The sequence below is a fragment of the Cricetulus griseus genome, chromosome 2 (genome assembly GCF_003668045.3).
Source record: "Cricetulus griseus strain 17A/GY chromosome 2, alternate assembly CriGri-PICRH-1.0, whole genome shotgun sequence".
Lineage (NCBI taxonomy): Eukaryota > Metazoa > Chordata > Mammalia > Rodentia > Cricetidae > Cricetulus > Cricetulus griseus.
The window spans coordinates 12,532,808-12,558,876 of record NC_048595.1 but is presented as its reverse complement, the minus strand read 5'-3'; the positions used below and the strand labels follow the sequence as shown (position 1 = coordinate 12,558,876).

General features: G+C 53.0%; 1 protein-coding gene across 6 annotated transcripts; it reads left to right on the top strand.

The window, feature by feature from the left end:
* Window positions 1–634: 634 nt before the first annotated feature.
* Rcc2 (regulator of chromosome condensation 2) lies at window positions 635–25,340 on the top strand. Of its 6 annotated transcripts, none has more exons than XM_035439450.1 (16): window positions 635–1,259; window positions 1,577–1,641; window positions 2,016–2,076; window positions 2,374–2,513; window positions 3,021–3,308; window positions 8,847–8,940; window positions 11,125–11,268; window positions 13,551–13,682; window positions 14,020–14,108; window positions 15,331–15,445; window positions 18,214–18,380; window positions 19,634–19,814; window positions 20,030–20,135; window positions 20,882–20,954; window positions 22,582–22,659; window positions 23,143–25,340. In XM_035439450.1, the coding sequence occupies exons 5-16, from the start codon at window positions 3,030–3,032 to the stop codon at window positions 23,245–23,247; spliced, it is 1,563 nt and encodes a 520-aa protein (XP_035295341.1). In that variant the 5' UTR covers window positions 635–1,259; window positions 1,577–1,641; window positions 2,016–2,076; window positions 2,374–2,513; window positions 3,021–3,029; the 3' UTR covers window positions 23,248–25,340. The 6 variants fall into 6 exon arrangements, with proteins under 6 accessions (XP_035295341.1, XP_027255680.1, XP_027255681.1 ...); XM_027399879.2 differs by having other exon boundaries at window positions 2,016–2,247; XM_027399880.2 differs by having other exon boundaries at window positions 1,497–1,641.
* The last annotated feature ends 729 nt before the right edge of the window (window positions 25,341–26,069 follow it).

Genomic DNA, 26,069 nt, shown 5'->3' with positions numbered 1-26,069 from the left:
AACACACCTCTGGGAGGGGGCTCCGGCTGTCCCTGAGTCCAACCTTGAGTGAGGAGCAGCAGAAAAGGCTTATACTAAGATCGCCCATACTTCCACGTACTGACGGAGGCCAGTCACCTGTGCCCACAGAGAAGGGCCTAGAAGTCTCAGTCCCTGCTCTCCCTTCTCTTCACCCCCTGCTCTAAACCTTTCTTCTCTCCACGAGCAGCTGCTCAACTAAAATGAAGTCAGATTCCCAGGCTTGAGTAGTGGTTGGAGGGAGCCCTCCCGGCTTGCCCTGTAGGTGCGCCTCACTGTTACACTCGTTAAGTAAGCTGAGCAGCAGCCGACATGCCTCGCGGATGAGTGTGTGCGTCTGCACCCCCATCTCAGCCAGGGGAGTCACTCGGGCTTTCCCTGGGTCTGAAATAGTGTGGCACTGAGGCATGTAGTGGCAGAAAACACTTTTATCGCCCGCCGAAGAGGGCCAGTTGGTGGGTGTTATCCCCCCCCCGAGTGCTCTTCTCCAGCACGGCCTCAGGAAAAACCAGTTTTGGAAGCACCACACCTAGGGTCAGATGATGCAACGTGATATTAGCGTCGGGTTGCATCAGCGGTTCTGACGCATGTGCCTTTTACGCCGGCAGAAAGCAGTATAATGGGGCCGGAGAAAGAAAGAGACATTCGTTGCTTGAAAGCCTTTTAAAGGCGCCCTCAGCGTTTCTAATTGGCCACACAGGGTGTTGTCGGGAAGATAAACGCCCAACCAGCCACCTCCCCCGGACAAGCTCCAGCATGCCGTTTCCTGAAACCGGGACCTGACGGCACACTTAAGGCAGAATTCTTTTCTGGTTGGTTCTAATGTTTTATATCAAAGCCTCAAGGTTTAATCTCTTCAATCTTTTCGAATGCCTGGCCTATTAAGAGGCTTTCAAACGGTGCTCCTATGTGGTCTTGACCTGAATATCTCCGAAATGCACCAGTCGAGGCTCATTTTCGGAGTTGTTTTACATAAGTGCATCCAACTCTCAGGACACACAGACTTGTGACTTTGTCAAATAACTTAGATTTGGTTCGCTTGGAGTCTGTTTGCCTTCAGATACTTGCGTGTCGTCCCCCCCCCTTGTTTCTCGATATAATAAAGAATGAACTTCAAAGACCCTAGAACTCTTTAGCCAATCAAGCAAGTTGCTAAAAAAAGAAACTTTCAACTCGAGCAACTCGGGCACTTGAGAGGTGGAGGAAGGAGGAGCAAGTGTAATGCCAGCCTGGGCTACATGGTGAGTTTCAGGCCAGCCTGGGATACGAGAGACAAAATAAAACCCCAAAGGGGTGGTGGTGGTGGTGGGGTTGAAACAATTGGTAGAAGAGAAAGTTAAACTGAGATGCAAGCCTTCCCCTAGTACCAGCCAAGTCGATCTTTCCCCAGTCCGCAACCCTGCACATTGCTAGCCCGGTTCTGTGAGATGGCCCCTGTCAACTCCGCACTCAGCCTTGGCTCTTTAATCTCACCCCAGCACCTCTGGCCACTTCCCTTCCGGGATCCGTGCACTACTCCACAGGGCTGAGAAAATGCTTTCTCCCCCTTTTCTGGAAGGTCGGATTCTTTAAATTGCTCAACCCAGCTTGTCCAGGAAACGCCTTCCTTGATCCTGGAATGGGGTAAGTACCACACTTTCAGTTATTTCTTTCTCCTTATTCCTCTTTCCAATCGGGCAGATATCTTGGTCTCTACGTCTGCGTTTTCTGCATCTAGTACCCTTGTATCTTGTTTTGCTTTTACTGGGGGCGCAGTAAATATACAAAAAAAAAAAGGAAGAAAAACTTTCCGCCACAAGTAGTTTCACGTCCACTTATGCCCCCCCCCCCGCTAATTACTAAGTTCTTAGTATATCAAACCTTTATGTAACTTGAACGCGCAACAGCACCCGGCTGCATCCCGGGGACACATCCACGGTGAATAAAATCTAGCCTCTGTTTGCATAGGAGAAAGTTATTCAAATTGTATTCATCTTTCATTCCAATCACTCAATTAGGGCACGTCCCTCGTTGGCTGCTGCGTGAGCAAAGGAACTATTTTCCAGCGACTGTCCTCAGGTGACCTGTCTAGACGCTCAGAGGAAAAAACAAGAGAATCTGACACTCTCCGGAGCCCCAAAGACGCCGGTGACGCGCAGGCCACGCTGCGTGGAAGGGCGTGCGGAGCGCACAGCGGCAGGCCCAGCGGGGCTTGCGGCGTGGCGCCGGGTGCCCGGGACGCAGGCTCGGGTGGGTGGCCGGGCCGCGGGGTCCTCCGGCCGGTAGGGGGCGCGCGCGCCCGGAGCCCCTCGCCGCCCGCCGCGCGCGCGCTCGCTTGCCGCCCGGCCGCACATGTGTTTCTGTTTTGTGTTGTAGCATTTGTTCTGGAAGCTCGTATTTACATTTTAAGTGTATCTGGTGAGTGGGCTGGAGCCCTCGTCCCGGCCGGGGAGAGAAGAAGCCGTCGACCCGTCTTTCAATCGCTCCCCTTCCCCTTTTCTCAACACTCCAACCAGGTAGGAGCTGAAAACCCACAGGGACCAGTTTGCAGGGTCTGGGAAAGTTTTTTTTTCCTCTTTTTTGTTTTTTCCTCCTCTTCCCCCCCACCCCACGAGAAAGGTTAGGAAAGAAAAAAGAAACAACGCTGGGGGAGAGGGGGTTGGGGAACGGAATGAATAAGAAGGGGAAGGAAGGCGGATCCACGTGGTTTAATCGGAGACAGACAGAGATCCCATTGTTCAAAATCAATAAAAAAAAAAAAAAAAGCAGACGGGGCGAGTGCGGGGCAGCGGGGGCCGGGCCGGGGGCCCACCGAAGTTGATCTTTCCGCGCGTGCTCGCAGGTGCCCGGGGCCGGGCCGGGGTGAGGGGGGGGTCCCCGCGTGGCGCGCGGCGTGGGGAGGGGCGAGGGAGCAGCAGGTGGGGCGGCCCACGCCGCGCGGCGCTCCCCTCCCCGCCCGCCCGCTCGCCCGCCCGCCCGCTCGCTCGCTCTCCCGCCCGTGCATTGTGCGCCCGTGTCCGCAGCCCGCGACCATGCCCAGGAAGAAGGGGGCGGCCTGGGAGGAGCCGAGTTCGGGCAACGGCACGGCGCGCGCGGGGCCTCGGAGGCGCGGCGGCCCCGCGGGCAGGAAGCGCGAGCGGCCCGAGCGCTGCAGCAGCAGCAGCGGCGGCGGCAGCAGCGGCGACGAGGATGGCCCGGAGCTGGACGGGGCCCCCGGCGGCGGCAAGCGCGCGGCCCGGCCGGCGGCGGCGGGCAAGGCGGGCGGCGCGGCCGCGATCATCACGGAACCCGAGCACACGAAGGAGCGCGTCGTGAGTGGGGCGGGGGGGCGGGCGGTTGGCGGTTGGGGGGAGGGGCGCCGCGGGGTCACGCCCCGCCCCTCCCCCACGCCGCGCGGGGGAACCCGGAGGAGCTGGTCCCGGGCCGGGGGAGCCGGGCGTGCGTGGCCGCGCGGAGGGGGGGGGTGCCGCTCTCCCCCGGGTGCGTCCCCTCCCCCGTTCCCCCCCCACACGCGTCTCTTCCCCCGGGGGAGGGCAACCCTCCGGGAGCTGCCGGCTCGCGCCGGGGCTTTGAGGTTCCCGCCGCTGCGGCTCGGGCGCCCCGGGGGGGCGGGGCCTGGCGCGCTGCGCGCATGCTCCATGTGTAGTCTGCGCGGCCGGCCGGCCGGTGCGCGCGGGGCATGGTGGGGGCCCGCGCGGGTGTGAGCGCGCATGCTCCTCGGAGCACCCCCCCTTCCTCCTCCCCGCCCGCCCAGGGGCTCTCCTCCCACCCGCGACCCCCCGCAGAGCGGCGCTCGGCTTTGTTTGCCTGGGGTGGCCGCGGCGTGGGGCCGGTGTGGGTCGGTCCTCCCGTAAGCTCTGGTCTCGGCCATCTAACTTGAGCCTTGCAGAAGAAGCCCCGCAGAGCCGGTGCGAGCAGGGCCCAGGGGCCGCAGCATCCTTACTAGAACTTTGTGGAAGTTTTCTTTGGTACATCTCTCCCCTCCGCCTAGGCAGGAGACCACATTCTCTGTTAACCCTTAGAAAGGGATGGTGTTTGATTCTTGGGGTGTCAGCCTTGTTCCGAAGGATGCTCTGGAGAGGTGGCAAGGGTAAAGGGACCTGGGCGCCTCACAGTCGTCCAGGCACACGAGAAGGGACAGTAGATCATGCCCGTGAACATATTTCACAGACAGCCCTGAAGTGGAAGGAAGGGGCTGACTGGGCCGCAGGGAACCTTGCGGGAGGTAGGCTTTCCAGATAGGGTGATGGTCTCTGCCATCGTGGTAAAAGAGGAACTCGCCAGTTGCCCTCCTCCCTGCTCGGAGGAGGGTTAGGAAGGTGCTAAGAAGTTAGGCGTGTTGGAGTCCTATCTCTGTTGAACCTTCGTTTTCTGAGTTTGGGAAAGCCGCGTGGAATTGGATTATCTGTATCTGCGCTAGCAGCTGTACTGCTCTTGTCCACTGCAAGAACAGTGAGTTCTGTAGTCTGGGAAGAGATTCTTAAACTCCCTGAGGGATTCACATGAGGGTGGAAGAAAGGAGTGTAGGAGGGATCCGAAGGCCTGCCTCTGCCTCCACCAGCCCTGTTTTGGAATTGGCACCTTGTGCCCTACCGGGAGATGCCATCTCTGAGTTAAGCAGTCCCCTGCAGTTTGTGCTCGTTTCATGTGTACAGCTAACTTCCCGTCTGTGTGTAGAAACAGGAACTTAAAAAGCTGTGTGTCTGCCACCTTAAAGTTAGGGGGGGCATCTATTTCAGTACGGGGCCATAGGATGGGTGAAGCCAGGGGCCTGTGGGGTTTCAGAAGTGATGCACTTGCACCTGGAGAGTGTACCTTGGGTTTCTGTTTCCCTTAGGGTTGGTGAGTTTGGCTCAAGGTCAAGAGCATGCATTCATCCCCATAGGCCTAGGCCAGTAGGCCACCCAGTATCTCCAGCCCAAGGGCCATTGTGGTCTCTGCTAGGCAGATTATGGGCCATTTGCTGTAGTAGGCTACCAGTGTCTTGATTTTCAGAAGTTAATTCAATGAGCAGACCCAAGCCTCTCCACCTTCCCTTATCTTGAATTTGCAGTGTTGTTGGGCTTGGGGAAGATAAGCCACATGCTCACATTGTTGAGGGGCAGGTGTTCTAGGGAAGACAGAAGAGTCCTTAACAGCCAATTTGTAGAAAAGGTTAGTCTTGTCCTCTGTTAGTTTAGGACCAGAGCCTCACAGGTAGTTGTGAAGGATGGCTATTTGTGTCTTTCAAGGGAGAGGCGGATTGACCATCCCCATAGTCTTGCCTGTGTCATCAAAAACCTGCGAGTGGTACAGGTGTCCAGCTCTGTGTGGTTTTGGTTTGGTTGGTTTTTTGATTGGTTTTTTGAGGCAGGGTTTCTCTGTGTAGTAGCTTTGGCTGTCCTGGAACTCCATCTATAGAACAGGCTGGCTTTGAACCCTGAGATCCACCTGCCTCTGCCTCCCAAATGTTTGGATTAAAGACGTGCACCACCACTGCCTGGCTCCTGAACCCTGAGACATGTTCATTCTTCGTGAACATAATCGAAGGCCAAGACTGAAGGAGGGTTGGTAGCCCTCAGGGACTGTTGTTGCCAGCATCTTGCTTTGTGGTCCTCCTCATCCCAGAGCATCAGTCTCCTAAATGTGAAAAGATTGACTCTCAGCCTTGCAAAGTGTACTTGGGTGATAATTCAGAAACTGCTTTGGCCTGGAACTCCCATTTTGTTGATTGAAGATACTGAGTGCATTTTCTGCCTTGGCCACTCATCTGAGCCCAGGTCATGTTTGTGACCAGTCATGGGTAGGTAGGTAGTCAGGTGAGATGGAGTTCACCCATCCTGGACTGTTGAGCTTTGTCTGCATACAGGCCTTTAGACACGGTACAGCCACTTTGTAGTCTGGGTTAGCCTTTGGAGATCAGGGAAACTGCTGGCATGTTGTTTTTTTCTTCCTTCCTGTCTTTCCCTCCCTCCCTCCCTTCCCTCCCTCCCTCTGATGCTTGGGTGGTACTGAACCCAGGGCTAAGCACATGCTCTTCCACTGAGCCCCCCCAAGCCCTCAAATCCATTTGCTCACTGGGATCCCCTGGATAGGGCCAACAGGCTTATGGTATAGGTTGTTGCAGTTCTGTGGCTGAGGTTTTTTGAAGTGGGCTTTGATTGAAAGGGCATTGTGAGCCGGGCGTTGGTGGCACACGCCTTTAATCCCAGCACTCGGGAGGCAGAGGCAGGCAGATCTCTGTGAGTTCGAGACTAGCCTGGTCTACAAGAGCTAGTTCCAGGACAGCCTCCAAAGCCACAGAGAAACCCTGTCTCAGAAAAAAAAAAAAAAAAGAAAAGAAAGAAAGGGCATTGCGAATAGCACTAATTAAAATTTTTATTTCAAACAATATATTTTTTTTTTAATTCCATAAGAAGGAAGGGAGTGTCAGGCTGTAGAGAAATGAGCGTTGGGTCACTGGTAAACAGTTGTGTAGGCATTGGCAGTAGATGCAATCCTTTGTCTTCTGTGAGAACACAGGGTCCATGATGTGAAACTGGAACCAGGCTAGCAGGTCGTGTTTTTCGTGGGCAGCCAGCCACGGTTGCCCACAGACAGCTTTTTCAAAAGGGCGGGGCTTTCATATACCTGCTGGGTGGCCTGATACTGGCCACCCGTCCTTAGTCTGTGGAGCTCAGGGCTCTGGGTGGCCATAGCACCCATGAGGCTTTGCTGTGTCTGTCTCTCAGTACGTGAGTGCTGAGCTTGGGAGCCCTTGAACTTCTCCATGCAGAAGTGCAGTGCTGTGTGGTCTGGAGTCATGCTGGTTTTGAGGCCTCTCCCCTCTATTTCTGGGGCCCCTTCAGTCCTGACCTGAAGAGTGGTTGAGCACACACAAGTAAGTGACAGGCTTGCAGAGTGCCCAGTGCTGTGGGCTGAAGCTTGTAGGCTATTCCAGCCACACCTGCTTTTCAACAAAGGAGAGAGAAAGGGAAAGCAGGCTCCCATCGGGTAACTTGAGTCTGGCTTTGGAAGGCTGCCCCCACACTCCTGAATAATTGAGAAGGGAGGCTACTTCATCCCTGTGAGGCCTAGGCCATCGCCATCGGAGCCAGTCTTGAAGATCGGTTCCTGCCATCTGCCTCCTGGACCTGGTTGGAAGTAGGTGTTATATAATACTGGGGACACCTGGGAAATCAGATTCCCCAAAAAATAAAATGTGGAGTGTGTTGTCCAGGACAGCTGACCTGGGGCCGCTATGGGCTTGGAGGTATTGAAACTGCAGCTGCTGCTCAGTTCTGGTTTGCTCCAGGCTTTCACAAATAGCTCCAAAAAAGGTCTCTTTCTTAGTTGGGGGTGGGGGTGGAGGGGTAGGTACATAGATTAAGCCTAACAACCAACTTTATTTAATTGCTTTTTATACTAATTTCTTTCTGTGTGTGTACCTGCTTTAAAACCTGTGTGCACAGAGGCCAGAGGGTGTCAGATCCTCTGGAAGTGACATTAGAGAATTGTGGAGCCACTAACTACCTGACCTGGGTGCTAGGAACTGAACCCGGGTCCTCTGCAAGAGCAGTAAACACTCAACCACTGAGCTATTTTATTTCTACAGAGTGCATTTGGAAACTGGGTATAATCCCAGCATTTGGAAGACTGATGCAGGAGAATTCTATAAATGGAGGCCAGCCTGGGCCCCATAGTAAGGCTTTGTCTCAAACAAAGCAAAAGTGCATTTTTGTTAAAAACACGCATTTTATTGTTCGTGTGTATGTGAGGTATGTGTGTGAGTATGGGCACGCAGAGGCCATGGATCCTGGGGATTTGAACTCGGGTCATCAGGCTTGCACTGTGAGTCCTTTTACCTCACTGAACCAGCTCAGCAGCCGACAAGTATATTTTGAAAGGAAAGAATAATGTGTTTTGACTTTTAAGAAGGTACAGAGGGGATGCTGATGGGATTTTGTATGGGTGCAGCCCGTGACTGTGTAGTGGCCTTTTAAAATGCTAGCTCCATATTCGTAGAGGAGGCTCTGTAGCCCTGGTGGGTTTTTGTGTTTAAGATGGCCGGACAGATACAGTGCATACCTGTACTCCTGGTGCTAGGAGGCCAAGGCAGGAGGACCACTGAGGTTGAGAGGCAATCAGAACTACAGAGCAAACTCCTGTCTCTAAACATGGAGGGGCAGGGAGTCATGTTCTTCGCTGGGAGCCTAGTGACAAGGTCCCCACTGTGGGCAGCATCAGATGCTCCATGGAAGGCCCTCGGCATCAGACCCTGCTGCCCCTTCCCATCTCCCTGGATGAAGTTAGGTGCCTAGCTGTGCTTCCCCCCATCCTGCCTCCCTGTTAAAAGTCTCTTTGTAATACTGTGGTCGGCACACAGGGCTGATGTCATGGTGACCATGCAGAAGTCATACGGGACTTGATGTATGAAGGCTGCCAGTACAGCGTGATGTGATGGTCGTAGTGGGGAGTGGGGAACGTGTAGCTGGCCTCCGAGTGTGTGGTTCCTGGGTCCCCCCACCTTGGGGGCTGACCTTGTGCATATTTCATCACACAGAAGGGGGGTGAACAGAGCTCTCCTTTGGCTTAGCATCAGTGTTGAGCTCAAACTTAAGGCAGTTTCTGGGGACGGGCTTGGGGTCGCCCACCTTGGAGCATGTAGACGAGGGGGTGATTGGATGGGACCTCTGACACCAGCAAAGAATTACTTTCAAGCCAGGTGCAATGGTGTGTGCATGGCCAAGTCCAGAAGATGTGAGTTCAAGGTTAGTGTAGGCTGTAGAGAGAGACCTCATCTCTTTTCTAGTTCATAGGACAGCTGTGGAGTGCCAGCAGCAAGCAAGTAGCCTTAACAAGCTAATTCTTGGCCTTCTTTCTCTCTTTAGAAACTTGAAGGGTCTAAGTGCAAAGGGCAGCTTTTGATTTTTGGGGCAACCAACTGGGACTTGATTGGACGGAAGGAAGTGCCTAAACAGCAAGGTATGAGAAACTGAAAGATGATTGACTGCTTCTTGTAAACCAGGTGGCCAGTAGAGGGCTAGTCCCCGCCCACCAGGTAGGTATCCTCTGTGTTTGTGGGCATGCTCAGAGAGGCCAAACAAAAGCCACTCAGGCAAGGGTGTGCATTTGAGTTGAACCTGGTCGCATGCAAGTTGTGCCTTCACAGTCCTGTATTTAAAACACTCAGATTACTCAGGGGAATGTAGTCCTCAGACAGAGATTGCTTTTCACTACAAGGAAGAGGCTGACACTGTTCTGAGGTGCTGAAAGGTCCCAGACACTTGTCACATGTAATGGTCGGAGATGTATAGGCTGCTTGGTGGCTTGTTAGAACAGCTCAGTGGAACTGGTAAGCTGTGGAGAGTAGGCACAGTCCCACCAGTTCCCTCTGTCCAGCTGTCTGTAGAAGATGGGTCCTTTCCTGAGGGACCTCTTGGAGAAGGCTGGCTCAGCGCCATACTTTGGCTCTTGATTTCATTTGGAAACACACCCAAAGTGCTTCCCAGCATTGCTTTGTCTGTGAACAAATATTTGAACACCGTCACACCCTAGCGCCCAAACCCAGGGGCCTTGGCCATTATCCTACCCAGGAAGATGTCAGGGATTCCTGCCTGGTACAGATGGAACTGACCGGCTGCTGCTGCTTCTTGTGGAATATACACATCCTTCAGCACAGCCCTGGGCACCTACCAGTCCTCATGAGTGAACAGAGTGGCCACTGACGCTGGGGCATACAGGGTTCCTGCTCTCCAGTGTGTCCATTGCCCTGCAGATACAGCAGCAGGGCTGCCTTGACCTGACTGTCACCTCTGCCTCCCATGTCCTCTGTGGCCCAGAAGCTGAGCCACAAGTCCAGAGCAGATCGAGCTAGGTTTGAGAGTATTGCCAACCTATCCATCCCAGGGAGCCTTCTGACCCTCTGTCTCCAAAGTCAGGTTTGTGTAGTTTCACTTTCGTGATTGTAGACATTTAAGTTTGTCTAGGCTGTCTGTAACTTTGCCTAGAGTTGTTAGGCAAACTTTCCCTCCCACCAACCTGCAGGTAAAGGGGGGCATTTGCCTACCCACCCTGTCTCTTGGATCTTTGCAGTTCCTTATCCTTAATGTGCCCTTGTTTATGCAGCTTGTGGTGAGGACCGGGTCCTGGGCGTCTGGAAATGGTGGGATTAAAGTCTACCAGCCTGGCTCTGAGCTGGGACCACTGCCAGCTGTGACTCTAACTTGGCTCCTCTGAACTGAATGGGGGAGATAGTTCCTGGGACAGGGAGATACCTCAATGTTCTTGTGGCTGATGGTAGTGCTCTCTTTAGGGAAAGGTGTTAGCAGGGGTGCCAGGGTCTGCCTGGGCCAGCTAGTTCAAGAACCAGGCCATTCTTGGCTGCACCCTGGCCCCCTTTGCTGCCTGTTACTGTTGCAGTTCATAGGTGATCAGTGGGAAGCCTTTCTATCTATTACTTGCCAGCAGGGCTGTGTCCTGAGCCACCTGAACTGTGGCTTGTTTCTCAAGATAGCCACACCCCTGCCTCGAGGAAGTGGGAGTGGTAGCTTCCAGGGTTGTGCCCCATGTGTGAGGTTGTGCCAGGTGTGAGGCTTAGCAAGGACAGGACTGTTGACTGGTCCCTGCTGTCTGTCACAATAGAGTCGATGGGATGCTTGGGGTGGGGTGCAGGTTAAAAAAAAAAAAAGGTACAGTTAGATGTGGGTTTCCCAGAACGACTAGTAGGGGTCATGAGAGGATATGCATGGGGAAGTGACTTGGTGAGCAAGACAGGTGACAGGCTGAGGTTCCTAGGTGTGGGTGAAGCTGGGTGGATGACCACAGACCCTTCTCTAAGGAAGCAAGTGGGTCTGAGGACGATGGGGACGCTGAAGACTGCTGAGTAAGATCTGCTTTTTGGCTGTCGGGAGGCCTGGGGTGCAGGGAGGAGGGTAGACAGGAGAACCAAAGTTGTTCCAGACAGGGTGCTGAAAGGCCAGTCCTGCCCTGTAGTAGGGTTGGGGCCACAAAGCTGTGTGGGTCTAAGTAGAGGGGTTGGTGCCATCACTGTAGAGGTGGCCAGTGACACCAGGCAGGTTTGGTTTTGTGTGACTTCTGGGTGATACATTGGGGTGTCCTGTCCAGCTGTGCTCTGAAGGGGTTTGATTTTTATTTTTCCCTTTGCAGCTGCTTACCGGAACCTTGGTCAGAATTTGTGGGGGCCCCATAGGTATGGATGCCTGTCAGGAGTCCGGGTGCGGACTGTGGTTTCGGGTTCATGTGCTGCTCACAGCCTCCTTATCACCACAGAAGGGAAGCTGTGGAGCTGGGGTAAGTATTGGACATGGGTTACGCATACACTCTCTCAAGTGTGACTTAAAGCCACCTGGAAGAGGCCCTGTCCGGATCCATGGCTATGCACGCATGTGTTGGTCAATTCTTGCCTTGCACGTTTATGTAGGTTCTGGAGATTGCGCCCAAGTCTCCAGGCTTGTGCAGCAAGTTCCTTTACTGCTGAGCCATCTCACTAGTTCCTGTTTGAATTCTCCTTGGAGAGTATTGTCCTGAACTTGAGACCTGTGTCATCTTTCTGATGCTGCCATCCCTCCAATCAGCCATCTGTTCCTGGCCTGTTGTCCATTCTCCCTAGCCCGTGTCCTGCTTTGTAGCACCATGTGGCATGAGCCCTGTGTTCCCACCACTCTGAATGCCACTCCCTGACTTTTATAGCTAACACTGCTTGTTAGAAGGCCCCCGTGGCTGAGCCCTTGTGGCTCCTGGCCTCAGGTCTGATTTAGGGCCTTTGCTCACATCTTCCTTTCCTCCTGTGTCTCAGCCTCCCTCCTGCCAGGCTGTCTTGTGACTCCCCAGCTCTCAGCTTTTTCCAGGTAGTGCAGGAGGTATTGCCCAAGGCTCACGGCATCCAAGCCTCGGAATTTGTGCAGCTGGGGAAGTTGGTTTCTAGCCTTTGGCTGGCTTCTGGTCCATATGACGTTTTTATTTTGGATTGTTTGAGTCCCCCTTTTTTTCTTTTGATGATTCCATGAGCTTCTGTACCAGAGTCCAAATATATTAACATCTGCCGTCTTCTCTGCACCTCGCTAATTTTATAATTCTGTTGAAAAAAAGTAACAAGTGTGTGTGGCCCAAATTTATCCTCCCAGGCTCTGGGTGATACACCAACATCTGCCCCAATTTTTGTTTTCTCTGGGTTGGTATAGGGCCCCTCCCCCATTTCCTGGTGCTTCGTCCTCAACACTGGCCAAGGCATTGTAGGTCAGTGTCCCCAACCTCAGTAGCTGCTCTCTGATCTCCTTGCCGAGTTTCACTGATACAAAGGTTCTACATCCCAGAGCAAGAGAGGGGGCTCCCTAGAGCAGCAGAGTTGTGGAGACCTGCCAGGAGGTCAGGGACCACTGTTAGACACTCGACAGAGAGACACTGGGAGACATCCCGGGCAACTCTGAGCTGCACCCAGCCTGCCTTTCACTGAACTTGGGCATGGCGGGCTTCTCTTGAAGTTGGCACCTGCCCAGTGCTAGCCCTCAAGCTAGCCCTTTAATTGCTGCCCATCTTCTGGGAGGGAGGCTAGTCACCTGCTCTGCCTGCCTCCTGCAGGCTACTATGGCTCAGCTTACTCAGCCATCTCATGACTGAACTAACTAGAAGGGACGCTCACCACTGGGGAAGGTTAATGTGAACCTCACCCTGCCTGTGGCTCTCACTTTCCAGCTTCTTACAGTGCCCTTGACTTAGCTGTGAGAGATGGATAGTTCTGGGGTTCTCTGGGGGGAGGGGGGTTGTTTTGGGTATGTGTTGCCTGGTAGGATTTCAGGGCTTCCAGCTGTCCTAGAGCTCCCTATCTGTCTTAAGCTGAATTAGAGTTCCCTAGAGGAGCTGTACATTGCTAAGGCTTCCACAGGGGTTGGTCCCCTGCTTGCCTTCATACAACACCACAACTGTCCAGAAGGAGGTGGCCTTGTAGGCAGGGGGTGTGTTCAGAGTAGGTCTGTCCCTTGTCGTGAGGTTACATTGAGCCAGGGGGTCTTTTAAAGATTTATCTGTTTAGTGTACATTGGGCCTTTGCGTGTATGTGTCTGTGTGAGGGTCAGATCCTTTGGAACTGAAGTTACAGTTGTAAACTGCCATGTGAATGCTGGGAATTGAACCCTGGCCTTTGGAAGAGTAGCCAGGGCTCTTCATCACGGAGCCATCTCTCCAGCCCCAGGGCTGGGCTTTTATAACAGGGTGGGGGTGCGGGTAAGAAGTAAAGGTTATAATTAGATGTATCAGACCCTCTCTGAGGAGGAGGGGACAGTGTCCCCTAGCTGCATGAGGAGTAGGAATTCTGTTCCTGGAGCTTGATGCCTGTGGAGCATTCAGGGAACACCAAGCATTTCCTGGGGTAACAGACTGGGGCTACATTTGGGATGGTCCTGTAGTTGGCCACTTCCTGTTAGGATATATTCAGGGTGGCCCTTTTCACTAGGGAGAGAAGCTGGGCTCATGCTCCTCTCAGGGATTTGTTGAAGGTTTGTTTTGGGGGATGAGCATGGGTGCTACCCCAGCATATCCTTGCGTTGCTTACCTAGCCAGCCTTGATTTCCCCACAGGTCGGAACGAGAAGGGGCAGCTGGGCCATGGTGATACCAAGAGGGTTGAAGCCCCCAGACTCATTGAGGCCCTCAGCCATGAGGCAATTGTGCTGGCAGCATGTGGGCGCAACCACACCCTGGCGTTAACAGGTAGGGGGGCTCTCTTCCTTCTAGCAAAGATGGTTACAACTCTGGACTGGTGTCCAAAGGAAGATGATGTCCTGGTTTGATGGGTGTCTTCATGAAGGCAGTGAGAGCTCTGTGGTGGCCCCTGGGAGCCCAGACCAGGTTCTGTGTGTGGCAGGGCTCATCTCTGTTCTGCATGCTTGCTTTCCTTGGGACAGATGAACGGACACACGCACATAAACACACACTCTGACTCTCATGCTCTCTTGGTGGAAAGAGCTGTTTGAATAACCCTGATCCAAATCCAGTTGAAAACGTTCACCCTTACATCCCCTTCTGTCATGTTCTTCTGTCCTTCCAGATACTGGCTCCGTGTTTGCCTTTGGAGAGAATAAGATGGGACAGCTGGGCCTTGGGAACCAGACAGATGCTGTCCCAAGCCCTGCTCAGGTACAAGCAAAGTTGTGGGTTTGGGGCAGCTTTGGTTTGAGAACAGTGATGCTTTGCAAGGGAAAGTGGTGGAAAGGACCTGTGTTAGGTCAGCCCTGCCATGGGATACAAGGGGCTCCTCAGGTGCAGGCACTGTTTTTTGTTGTTGTTTGCAAACGTGCCCTGCCCCCAATCTCCCCCGACAAGGTTTCTCTGTATTGTACCCAGCTGTCCTGGAACTCACTCTTAGACCAGGCTGGCCTTAGACTCGCAGAGATCTGCCCCTGCCCCTGCCCCTGCCCCTGCCCCTGCCCCTGCCCCTGCCCCTGCCTCTGCCTCTGCCTCTGCCTCCCAAGTGCTGGATCAAAGGTGTGCTCGGCTACCACCTGGCAGATACTAAGTTTTGACCTTGTGTAAAGTTGTCCTCGAAGGTGGTCAGAATGGAGCAAGAGGTTCTCAGGAGGGCTTCCTCCTTGGGAAACGGTGCTGACTGCCAGCCAGTGGCTTAGGGGTATGTGGGGACCTTTTGGTTATGCCTGTAGGCTTTGAAGGATAATGAAAGGCTCCTGCTTTGGTTAGCTTTGAGTTCTGGAGTGCAATTGGGTAGTTGAGTAAGAATGGAATGAGTCTGGGCGCCATGTTTGCCTGCACCATCAAGGATTAAAACGTTCCTTCTGTCCGGGCCTTTGCCAGGTCCTGCACTTGGTTTCTGTCCCTGTCACTTGCTGTCACCAGCCTGTCACTTGCTGTCTTTGCCAGTCCCTGTTTGAGCTGTTTTTTGTCTGGCTCACATCTTCATTGAGGCCACACTGAGGTCTGCAACAGGACAGCTTGTTGAGGCTGAGTGATAGCACGGAAGCTCTGCTTGTCATTTCCCAAGTCAGAGCTGATGGCAGTATTAACTCTAGAAGTGAGCTTTTGGGGTCACTGCAAGGCATTGCTGCCCCCAGCCCTGGTCCCTGGGCTTGAGCCTGATGAGGGGTGGTGGGGAGGTGCTGCTGGGGGACTCCGGAGTATAAAGCCCCAGAACAAGAGCCAATGCTCTGAGCCTCCTCTGTCCTGGGAGGGTGGGAGTCTCCAGCAGTCAAGTGTCCTTGTAGTCAGCTTTGTGATGATGTGTGTGCTCAAGTGGCTGCCTTTGGAACTGTGGAGTCACCCTCCCTGGTGAGCTCGATGTTGTTTCTTACTAAGGCGAAATGAGGAAAGACTGAAGGAGCTGAAAGTTGGCTGTCTTTCTTTTCAGATCATGTACAACGGGCAGCCAATTACCAAGATGGCCTGCGGGGCTGAATTCAGCATGCTGATGGACTGCAAAGGCAACCTCTATTCCTTTGGGTGCCCTGAATATGGCCAGCTGGGTATGGACGGCTCTTTCTTAAAAGCTCTGTAATCTGACTGTAAATGTAGAGCCAGAAGGCAGTGTGGGGCTGCGCACACATGTTACAAGTGTGGGTAATTGATCCAGATAGTAGCTGCTTCCTGCTAAGTGCGTCTCCCGCCATGGAACGGCTCGCTGTTAACTCACAGGTTGCAAGGGTCACAATGCTTTACCTCAGTGAAAACATCAGGACATCCATTTGTATGAGAGCCTCAGACAGAAAGGACAAAGGCTGAGCCACTCTCAGCCAATTTCATGTATATTAGAAGTGAGAGAATTACGTAAGAGGTTCTGGTATCCTGGTTGGATGAGCAGCTAGCACATCTACAGCTCATCCCTCACCACAGTGGACGTCACACAGGCCCAGAGCAGGAGAGAGAAGGTCAGCGAGCTGTCCTCAGAGCCGGTGAAGCTTGCAAGGTCTCCATTTTCCTTTCCCCTCTGACTCCGAGGTGGCTCTTTTGACTGGTGCCTTCTCCAGTCTTGAGCAGGAGGCAAGGTGTGGGCGCCCCCTGCTGGTGTCTCAACAGCCTGCAGCAGTCTAAGATCTGGGTTGCTGGGTCCCAGCGTCATTACAAGTGCGCAGATGGGAGAATATAAATAGAAGCAGAGCGTTGCTCTGGCCTTAGACTGTAGGGAACAGTGACTCTGTGAAACTAAATATACCTTGAGTCAGAAGTGAATAAGAAGGACCAGCCCCTCACGCACATCCGTGCTGGTTGCCAGGGAGTTCTTGGGGCTGTTGGATAAATGGTTTCCATGACCACGGGCGGGCCTGCTGCCATACCCAGGCTCAGCACAGGAAGTGTGTTTCTGTGCTTCCTGCTACGTGTGCAGCTTCCCTGCCACCTTTAGACATCCATTTGTATGGATGTAAAGCATCTTGGTGGAGCCATCCTGTCTGCCTTCAGCAGCTTGATCTTTACATGGAACGGGTTTTGGAGGGACAGTTAGGAACCTGGCTCCACCTGCTTCTAGAGAACCCACCTCTCATTCCGAACTCCAGTTCACTCTGAGGCACGTTCCTACTCTGACAGTTGTGCTGGCACGCATCTGTGATCAATCCCAGCAACTGAGAAGCAGACAGGAGGATTGTAGCAAGTTTGAGGTTGGCGTAGTTCACATGGGTTACAGGCTAGCCAGGCTGCACAGTGAAAGCTGTCTCCAAAAACAAAACCCAGCTTAACGCCAGATCTGCTCTTGTCTCGGTGCAGACGTTGCTTTTAGAATTCAAACATGATTTCAAGAGGGGCTCCTGGGCTACACTCCCTCATTTTCTGCTGCCGTGACTGGCTGGCGGGTAAAGGGTACTAAATACCTCTCAGGGGAGAAGGTAGCTGCCCCCACCCCCACCTCCCTGGGGAGAGTGTTGCCTGCACTGTGACCAAAGCCAGGTGCTGAGTGCAACACCTTTAAAGGAGGTGGGAGAGGGAAAAATGGCAGAATCTGCCTGCTGCTCTCTGGGGACAGTGTGGTTCAGTAGTCAACACATGGACAAAGACACTGGCACCCTGGTCAGTAGAGAGAAGGTTGGAAAGATGGTGCGGTCCCTGGTGGCCTCAGGCTTTCCAGCTGCCTGGCACCTCCCAGTGGCGTGCGATCTGAACTGCTTAGCCCACTTCCTGCCGTGCTCAGTTAGCCTGTGGTCCAAGTGTTTCTGTGGCACAGCACCACCTGTAGGGGGCAGTGTAAGCCACGCCTGCTAGAAGCTGGCAACCGGTGTGCCTGCAAAGGTCTGATGAGCAGAACAGCGCCCACCAGGGACCAGCCAGTGTCCTGCCATGACCCAGTGACACTGCTCCCTGTTACAGCACTGCTTCCTCGGGGGAGTGGGCAGGAACTAAGGACATCCTGGGTTATAAACAACCAGGATCTTGGCTAGTGAGTCCAGACAGGCCCTTGTGGCTTGATTTTGTTTGGTGATTTCATTTATTTACATTTTGGGGGGGGGGGAGACAGTCTCACTGTGTCTCTGGCTAGCCTAGAATATACCAGACTGGCATCAGTCTCAGTTCCAATTGCTTCTGAGTGCTGGGATTAAAGATGTGGGCCACCTGTTTGTTTGTTTTTGAGACAGACTCAGTGTAGCCCAGGGTGGCTTGAAATTCCCTGTATAGCTGAGGATGGCTTTTACCTCTTGATCTTCCTGTATCTGCCTCCTAAGTGCTGGGATATACCACCAATGCAAGAAGCCAGAAAATGCGGGGTCCTAGGGCCACAGACACTTGAATTCGGTGCCAATGAAGAACCAGCGTGGTTCTCGGGCAGTGAACCAATGTCCAGTACTCACCAATGAAGTTCACCAATGAAGCTAGTACTCACTCACCCTGTCAGTCCCTCATGACTTTTTGCAGGTGGTTTGTGAATCCCAGGATCTTGTGTCCTTTGCAACATGTTTAAATGTAGATAGAAATGGAGACTTTTGTGCTAAACAAGCATGTCTACTCTTTCCCTTCTGGAGGTCCTCAGAGATTGTCTTAAGGATGAGAGCTGCTGTGAGGTGGCTGTTGAGACCTCAGCCACAGGAAGAGACACACTTCCCTTTGCCACCCAGAGTCTATGTGGGGTCTCTACCAAGTTACAGTCCTTTTGCATAGGATGCCCTTGTTTTATGTGAAATTTAGAAGAGTGACTTGTGTTACCCACAAGCTCATGACCAAATGGGTGGGCTGTTCCCTGGGCCTGTGGCAATACCAGTGCAGCAGTGTGGTGCCTCCATCCCAGTGCCTTCTGCTCTGCTCACTGCAGGACACAACTCAGATGGGAAGTTCATCGCCCGAGCACAGCGGATAGAATATGACTGTGAGCTGGTACCCCGGCGGGTGGCCATCTTCATCGAGAAGACCAAGGATGGGCAGATCTTACCTGTCCCGAATGTGGTGGTTCGAGATGTAGCCTGTGGCGCTAACCACACAGTAAGCCTTTTCCTTCCTCACTGTCCGAGAGCCACGCTGGTATGGACTGGTTCTGGGGTGGGCGTCTGCCTTACACAGGCTATGTCATTGGGCTGGGTGGGTTTCCCATTGTGATCTCCAGACCACTTCGGACACATCCAAACATGAACATTTGTGTGTGTCTGCAGCGCGCGCTCCCCCCTCACATCATGGTGTCGATATGATAGCTACCTTTTGCTAGGGTGCGAATGGTTAACTATTGAGGGTGTCTCCTTAAAAGTCATCTTAGCAAAATAACCATGGGAGGACAATCTCTATGAGCTCTGCTTGAGGACTTTGTATTTGTGAGTCCACAGGCACTAATGGGAGTTTGTGGAAGTCTGAGTGCGGAGTTTGACTCTGGTCATGAGCCTTTCATGGCAAGTGCTCTCACCTACTGAGCCATCTTGCTGGCCCTCTTTTTAAGATAGGATTTGACTCTGTAGCCCTGACTGGCCTGGAACTGGCTCTGTGACCAGGTTGGTCTCAAATTCAGAGATGCACCTGCCTCTGCCTCCTCAGTGCTGGGATGAAAGGTGTGCACCTGTCACTAGCCCTTCTGATCTCTTTGCTGAGAATGGGGGCATCTGGTCTGGGTCTTGTTTTGGCAGCAGACAGGAATTGAGTCCCAGGGCCGCTCTCTGCCTGCTTGGTGGTACTCAGTGAGTGTAGGTTTCTTGAACCTGTGAGTCCTTAAACCAGGATGCTGTTTTCGATCTTGGTTGGGGCAACCCATGTTACATGCTTTGCTTTGCTGGGTATGGAGCCTGAGGCTTTGTCCATGGTGGGCAGGTGCTGTGGGCCTGAACTAACACCCTCTGTTCCAGGCTGAGATGCACTTTTCATGAGGTGTAGATGTGGAACCTCAAAGCCAGTTTTAAACAGCTGGCACATCTGTGCCTGCCTCGACTGTGCACCTGTGACAGGCGAGTGCAGAGGGGGTGTCGCAGCCTTTCCCTCCTGGTTCTGCAGTTTAGACAGTGTTGTAATAGGAACTTGAAAGTGTTGGCTTCTGCCGAGAAAAGGGGAGATTTAAAGAGAGAAAAAGGAAAATCACACCCCCATAACGGAAGTGCACGCTGGCCCCCGCTGGCTGTTTATGTGGCCAGCTTCCTTCCTGCCTTAAATGCTGTGAAGTTTCTCTGCTGCTCCTTTGCCATCTGCTGTTGTCCCAGCTCCTGGACAGAAACCATGTGTGACCCATGTGTCCTAGCCTGTGTCTCCTCTCCCTGCAGCTGGTCCTGGACTCACAGAAGCGAGTCTTCTCCTGGGGCTTTGGTGGCTATGGCCGGCTGGGCCATGCCGAGCAGAAGGATGAGATGGTGCCTCGCCTGGTGAAGCTGTTTGACTTCCCAGGGCGCGGCGCAACCCAGATCTACGCCGGCTACACCTGCTCCTTTGCTGTCAGTGAAGTGGGTCAGTGTCCATTTCCCCTGCCCAACTTCCTGGGTCCCCATGGCTGGAGCCAAGTACAAGGTTTCCCCTCTCTGGGGATGGCTATTCTCACGGGTCCCACAGCCATGCCATGTCTGTCCATGGCTCTCTCTGCAGTGTCCTTTTAAGCAGATGTCCATCACACTGGTGTCCTGAGATGCTTGCTTGTGTCACTAATGTGCTTTGCTTCCTTCTAGGTGGCCTGTTTTTCTGGGGCGCTACCAATACATCGCGTGAGTCTACCATGTACCCGAAAGCAGTACAGGACCTCTGTGGCTGGCGGATCCGGAGCCTTGCCTGTGGGTAAGTGGCTGTGCCCAGGCAGGGCTCGTGGTGTTGGTTCCTTCCTGGGAATGGTAGGTACCCTGTGTGCCTATGTCCTTGGGAAGGCTGCTGTGCCTGCTGACTTGGGGTCTTCCTGGCTGAACAGAGACACCAAACCCCAAAAATGGGTTTGGGAAAGGGGAGAGCAAGGGCCTGGTTGGCTAGGACAGGTGGCTCTGTCCTTCGTGGAAAGTAATTTTGAAAGTTTTTGTTTGGCAGTTTTCTGGAAACTATAGGGTTTTAATTTCTCAACACAGCAGGAGTATGTGGGGTGACTTTTAATTTGGTGTCCCCATTGAAGGGCACTTGGCTGGATTACCCAGTCCTTACAGGTGACAAATGCGGGGGTGTCTGGGTTAGCTTGGCTCTGAACTGCTGTTCCCTCGTCCCCTGTATGTGTCTATCCTCCACCCCTGCCCCAGGTCTCTTGAGGATGGACTGTCTTTTGTCCTTAGTGGCCTCCTCCTCCCCACCTTAGTGTTTCTCCCAAAGGGCTCTCTCTCCCTCTGTCCCTGAGAGCCCCAGGACAGAGATATGGGCAGTGAGGCCCTGGCTTTGGTTTGACCTTCAAATGAATGTGGACCATCTCTGGCCAGGGGGAGCCTCTCACCCCTTACTGACTTTGCAGTATGGAGGTGGGTGTGTTAAGGGGTGTCCTTGACACAGGTGGCCCTGCAAGGTGTCCTGGCCTTGGGTGGGTGGTGACAACTTGTGCCTATTTGCAGGAAGAGCAGCATCATTGTGGCGGCTGATGAGAGTACCATCAGCTGGGGTCCATCACCAACCTTCGGAGAACTGGTGAGTCCTCACTGGGGTCTGGGCAGAGCTGGACTAGCCAAGACAGGCCTGAAAATGGGCATGAGGAGGATGGGTGGTATGTCCTTGTCCATTAAGGACATCCTTCTGTGTAACATTGGGTCACATTTGGTTTTTAAGTTCTAACACTGTCCTGATTGGTTGGTAGTAAGCCTGCTTGCAGTCTGTGCTATAGAATGAATCGGGGCATTTTTCTGCTGTTGCGACCCACTGTCCACATTCACAGGAAGCAGTGTCATCCGTCTCCTGTGGCCTCCAGGCACTCTGCTTAGTAGGCAGCAGGGGCTGTTGGTCTGTGCTCTGGATCAGTGTCGTAGGGCCAGCCATACAGATGGCTTTGTTCTTCGTTTCTCCAACTTGAGTTACAGTTGGTTTTCAGCCCCAGTAATTGGAGTGAGGTCAGAAGCAGCTGCCCTTGGCTCTCACCTCACTCTGTCCATCCTCAGAACAGGAATCTCAAGTCCTAGCTCAGTGAGTCGTCTCTTTGTGAGGAGGCGAAGGCTGGCTGGGAGTTTGTATATCTCCTGGGGCTGGCCTTTGACTGTCTTGTCTTTATGGTTTCTTATTCCATCATGCTCTTAGGAGTAGAAGTTTCCTCATTGGTGGAGTCAGAGGCAGGGCTGTCCTTGTTACTCAACTAGCTGCTCTTCTGGGCTCTCATACCCATGGGAGCCCCTCCTGAGGCAGTAGAGAGAGTGAGGACCTTCCTCCATTTCTGTGTGTCAGAGAGGGATGGTTTGTCTCTGTGTAGTCCTGACTCCTCCAGAACTCAACTCTATAGACCAGGCTGGTTTGGAACTCAACGGAGATCTGCCTGCCTCTATTGCCTCCTGAGTGCTGGGATTAAAGGCGTGTGCCACCAATGCCCAGCTTCTGTTGGATTTTTTAAGCCAGCAACTCACCATGTAGCTCTGGCTGTCTTGGAATTTGCTACATAGACCAGGCTGGCCTCAACTCATAGATCTGCCTCCCGAGTGCTGGGATTAAAGGTGTTTGCCACTATACCTTACCTGGCTGTTTATTGGATAGCTTTTAGGGCCCATCAAATATAGTCTTTGGCAGCCTGGACTGCATATTAGAGTGTCAGTAGCCTAGTGACTTACAGGACCTCATAAGCTACATTATCAAGACCCTCTGTCAAAAAAACCCTTGATCTTCTGGGGCTGGAGAGACGGCTCATTGGAGAAGAGCACTGCCTGCTCTTGCAGAGAATGTAGGCAAAATACCCAAACGCAAATTGATGTTTTCTTATTTTGGTTTTTCGAGACAAGATTTTTCTGTGTGACAGTCCTAGCTGCCCTGAAACTTGTTTGGTAGACCGGGTTGGCCTTGGCCCAGTGCTCCCAGCAGCCGTTGGCCACTTCTTTTAACTGCTGGTATCTGACGTTACCACTGACAATCGGCCCCTTTCTCCTTGTCAGGTGTCACGGCTGGCAGGTGTGTCAAAGGTTGTGGTTGGTTATGTATGTAGGTTGTGTCAGCCACTGTCATCTCAGTGCTTTGCAGTGATTATGGAACACAGGATCCTCTCTTACTCAGTGAGAGATGCCTGGAAACATACATTTCCCTCTTGTTAGACCTTGCCATAGTCTTGTTTTTGTCTTTCCAGGGGTATGGGGACCACAAGCCCAAATCTTCCACTGCAGCTCAAGAGGTGAAGACCCTGGATGGCATTTTCTCAGAACAGGTGAGCATGGGGCCTATGGTGTCATAGCTGTTCACAGCCTGCTGAGCTGTGTGACATCTCTTGACTGGCTTTCCTGTCCTTGTGTTTGAAGGGTGCGGCTCTCAGCAGGAGAGGGACAAGTTCCTGGTTCTATGGTCATCATCCCCCCTAATCCCGTCACACTGGGATCCTTGGCACAGGCCAGGGTCAGGGACTAGTTCCCTGAGCAGATAATACATTTTGACCTGAGATGGGCGGGGGTGGTGGTATGTGCAGGTGCAATGTGGAGTTGTACCCCAGTCCCTGCCCACAGTTCCGTCTGGGCCTGCAGTCCTGGGAAGGATGGGGCTTGGATGGTCCCAGTCTTGTGACACCAGGTGTTTAGGGAGGAGGGAAGGATTTCATTTATTTCCCAGGGCCCCACCCAGTTTCTGACCCCCATTGAGTGTTCACCATCTATGATCCGGATGCCTGTGCAGTGCTGACACTGACTTGTTCCTCCAGGTGGCCATGGGCTATTCACACTCCTTGGTGATAGCACGAGATGAGAGTGAGGCTGAGAAAGAGAAGCTCAAGAAGCTGCCCGAGTACACCCCACGCACCCTCTGAGGCAGGGTGGCACTCCCCTCGTGGCAGCTGTCATTTTCACGTGCACTGGGACCAGAAGTCAGACAAGGAATTTAAGAAGCAAAAGTTGACCGAAGGTGCATTGGGTCAGCCTCCCCGCGGTTCCGTTTCCAAGCAATTCAACGTTAACTACCTTTTTCTGTATGCTTTCCAAAGTGTTTTTCCCTCAATGTTTGATTAAACATTTGCTCATAGCCAGCTTGCCTTTCTACGAGACAGGCAGGAACTCTGAGCAATTTAGGTTTTTTTTTTTTTTTTAAGTTGTACTCTTCACCCCCTCCTGAGTATCCTTGTCCAGCCCCTCCCATTCCAGCCATAATTAGCATCGTGATCCGAGTGGGTGCCACGTGGGAGAGGAATCGCCACTTTCCCAGACAGAAACGGCCCTTCCAGGAACCAGCAGCCTCTAGGCCAAGAAATCCCCGGTGGTCGGTCTCCACCCAGAATCCCGCTTGCCCGCTTTGGGAGACCCGGTGACTTACTTGCTTGCAGGCCCTCCCGCCTGCCCCTCACATCTTCCCAATAGCTGTTGGCTGACTTGCTGTTCGCAAGGCCCACTGCCTTTTGGCTGAAGCTTTTGTAGTACCAGCCATTCCCCCCACCCCCTAGTGGGGGCTCTGGAGTCTGTGTTTAGCCATTTATATCTACTTTAGCTCTCAAGTCCAAATGAGAATTGGGGACCATGGGATATGGGGGTGGGCGAGGTGGGGAACCTTTGTGTTGTTGAAGGGCCTGGTTTTATGGCTCCCTGTGGAGCCCAGGCTGTGCTTACCAGTTAGAGATAAGCCAGCAAGTGTGTTCTCAGTCCTCTGTGACCCACTGTTGTCGGCTGCGTGCTTCTCCTGTCCGCTCCTGCTGTCTCTCTGCCTGGGATGGCTATCCTGTTCACTGAGACTTAGCCATTCTTCTGCTGGTCCCAATGCTCTTTGGCCGCTTGCATTTGCTTGGCTCTGGTACCAAATAGTTGGGATTCCTGATGAAATCCCCTGCCCCGCGTGTCAGTGCAGATGCTGTGACTGCCACCCACGTCCCCACAAGTGCCCTCTGCCCAAGCCCGTCCTGGTATTGACTTTGCAGCTGAGTTCCGAGGTGCCTTTCCTGGATCCCTCCTCACTGGACCCGAGTGTGGTGGCAGCTCGGGCTGGGGCCCCTGGTTTCCAGAGGGTCTGGGCTGTTTCGGCTGCTGTAACTAGATTTAGTTCAGTGGTGCTCTGGAGGAGACCGGGAGAAGGGTTGAAGTGTGAGGCTGGGTGGATGGGAAAATTAGTTTTGGTCTTCACATCTCTGGTTTCATTTTTGCTGTCGTAGCGCTTGTTGCTGTCTCTATGTTAAAATGCCAAAAATGATCTAGTTGTCGCTTTCCTCCTGCTCCAGCACTCCACAGCAGCTTCTGGCTTTGTGAGGTGTTTGTCTCAGCCAGTGCCATGACCTGGCAGGAACAGATCTGGGTTCCCACTGTCTCCCATCATGTGTCCGACTATAGTCCGTCGGGACAAGCTTCTGCAAAACTAACCTGCTTTGTCCGGTTTCCCCCAGACACCACCTCTCGCTTCCACTTGCCGCCTGAGCCTTCCTGGTCTCTCTCTGGCTAGTGCTGCACAGTGTCTGCTTCTGCTGTCCTGGAGGTCTCCTGAAGTTGTGTGGTCACCAAGAGGGCCAAGGACGCAATAGCCCTGAGCTGAGCTGGGCTCATCTTCCAGGGAGCAAATTAAAGCCAGCAGTCAGCCCCCCTGGATGGAGGATGTGGTGGGGGGGTACGCAGAAAGTATTTTCTGGGGAGAGATCCTTGGGCTCGGCCACAACCCCTTCCTTAGGCTAAAATGTCCACTGAGCTTTTCCACTCCGAAACGCCTTTAGAATGGGGGTGGTGGGTAGCCCTGGGTGGGAACTACTCGGGATGCCCGTGGGCTCCTGAAGTCTTCCGTTCATCAACAAGAGGGTAGCATGAAGGGAACAGCGAGGATGTGATTTGGTTGAAGGTGCCTGGTTTAGTGCTGTTAATTGTCTTATTTTTTTTTTATATATATATTTCTTGGAGTAAACATTTTAAATAAATGGCATCATTGTTTACTCTGCCTTGGCTCTCGTGTTTCCTCTTAAGTAGCATGGACTGTGTCCTCAGCCCTGTGCAAGTGCGCCATAAGTGTGTCCAAAGAGGGCTGGAGAGATGGTTAGAGCACTGGTTGCTCTTCTAGAGTTTAATTCCCCGTAACCACATGGTCACTCACCAACCATCTGTAATGAGATATAGTGCCCTCTTGTGGCCTTCAGGGTTACATGTAGGCAGAACACTCAACATAATAAGTCTTTATAAAGTGTCCGAAGAGGATAAAAGTATCCTTTAGGGAGCTTCTGGGCCATCCTGGGCTAGAGAGGTGCAGAGTGCCCTGCCTGGCCCTAAGGGATGATGGCCAAGGGGCCACAGAGGAGCTCCAGAACACATGTGGTCCCAGGTCAAGAGCTGTTTTGTGCATGGGGTAAGGTCTCATATAGCTCAGGCTGGCCGCCTCCTTCCACCTTTTGGGTTCCCAGCATATGTGAGGTGTCAGCCCTCAAGTAAATCTTGCCCAGGCCTTGGTTAAGGGACTCATGCTGAGCGTGAAGGTGGCTAGCCGTTGATGTTCCTGGGGTCAGGTGTATTAAATGTGGGTTATAAGGTCTTGCTACATAGCCATCTTGGGCCTGAAATTTGCTGTGTACACTAGGTTGGCCTTGAACTCAGATCTACCTGTCTCTACTTTGCAGGTGCTGGGAGTAAACGTGTTTGCCACTATGCTCACTTAGATGTTTATCTTAAGATGTTT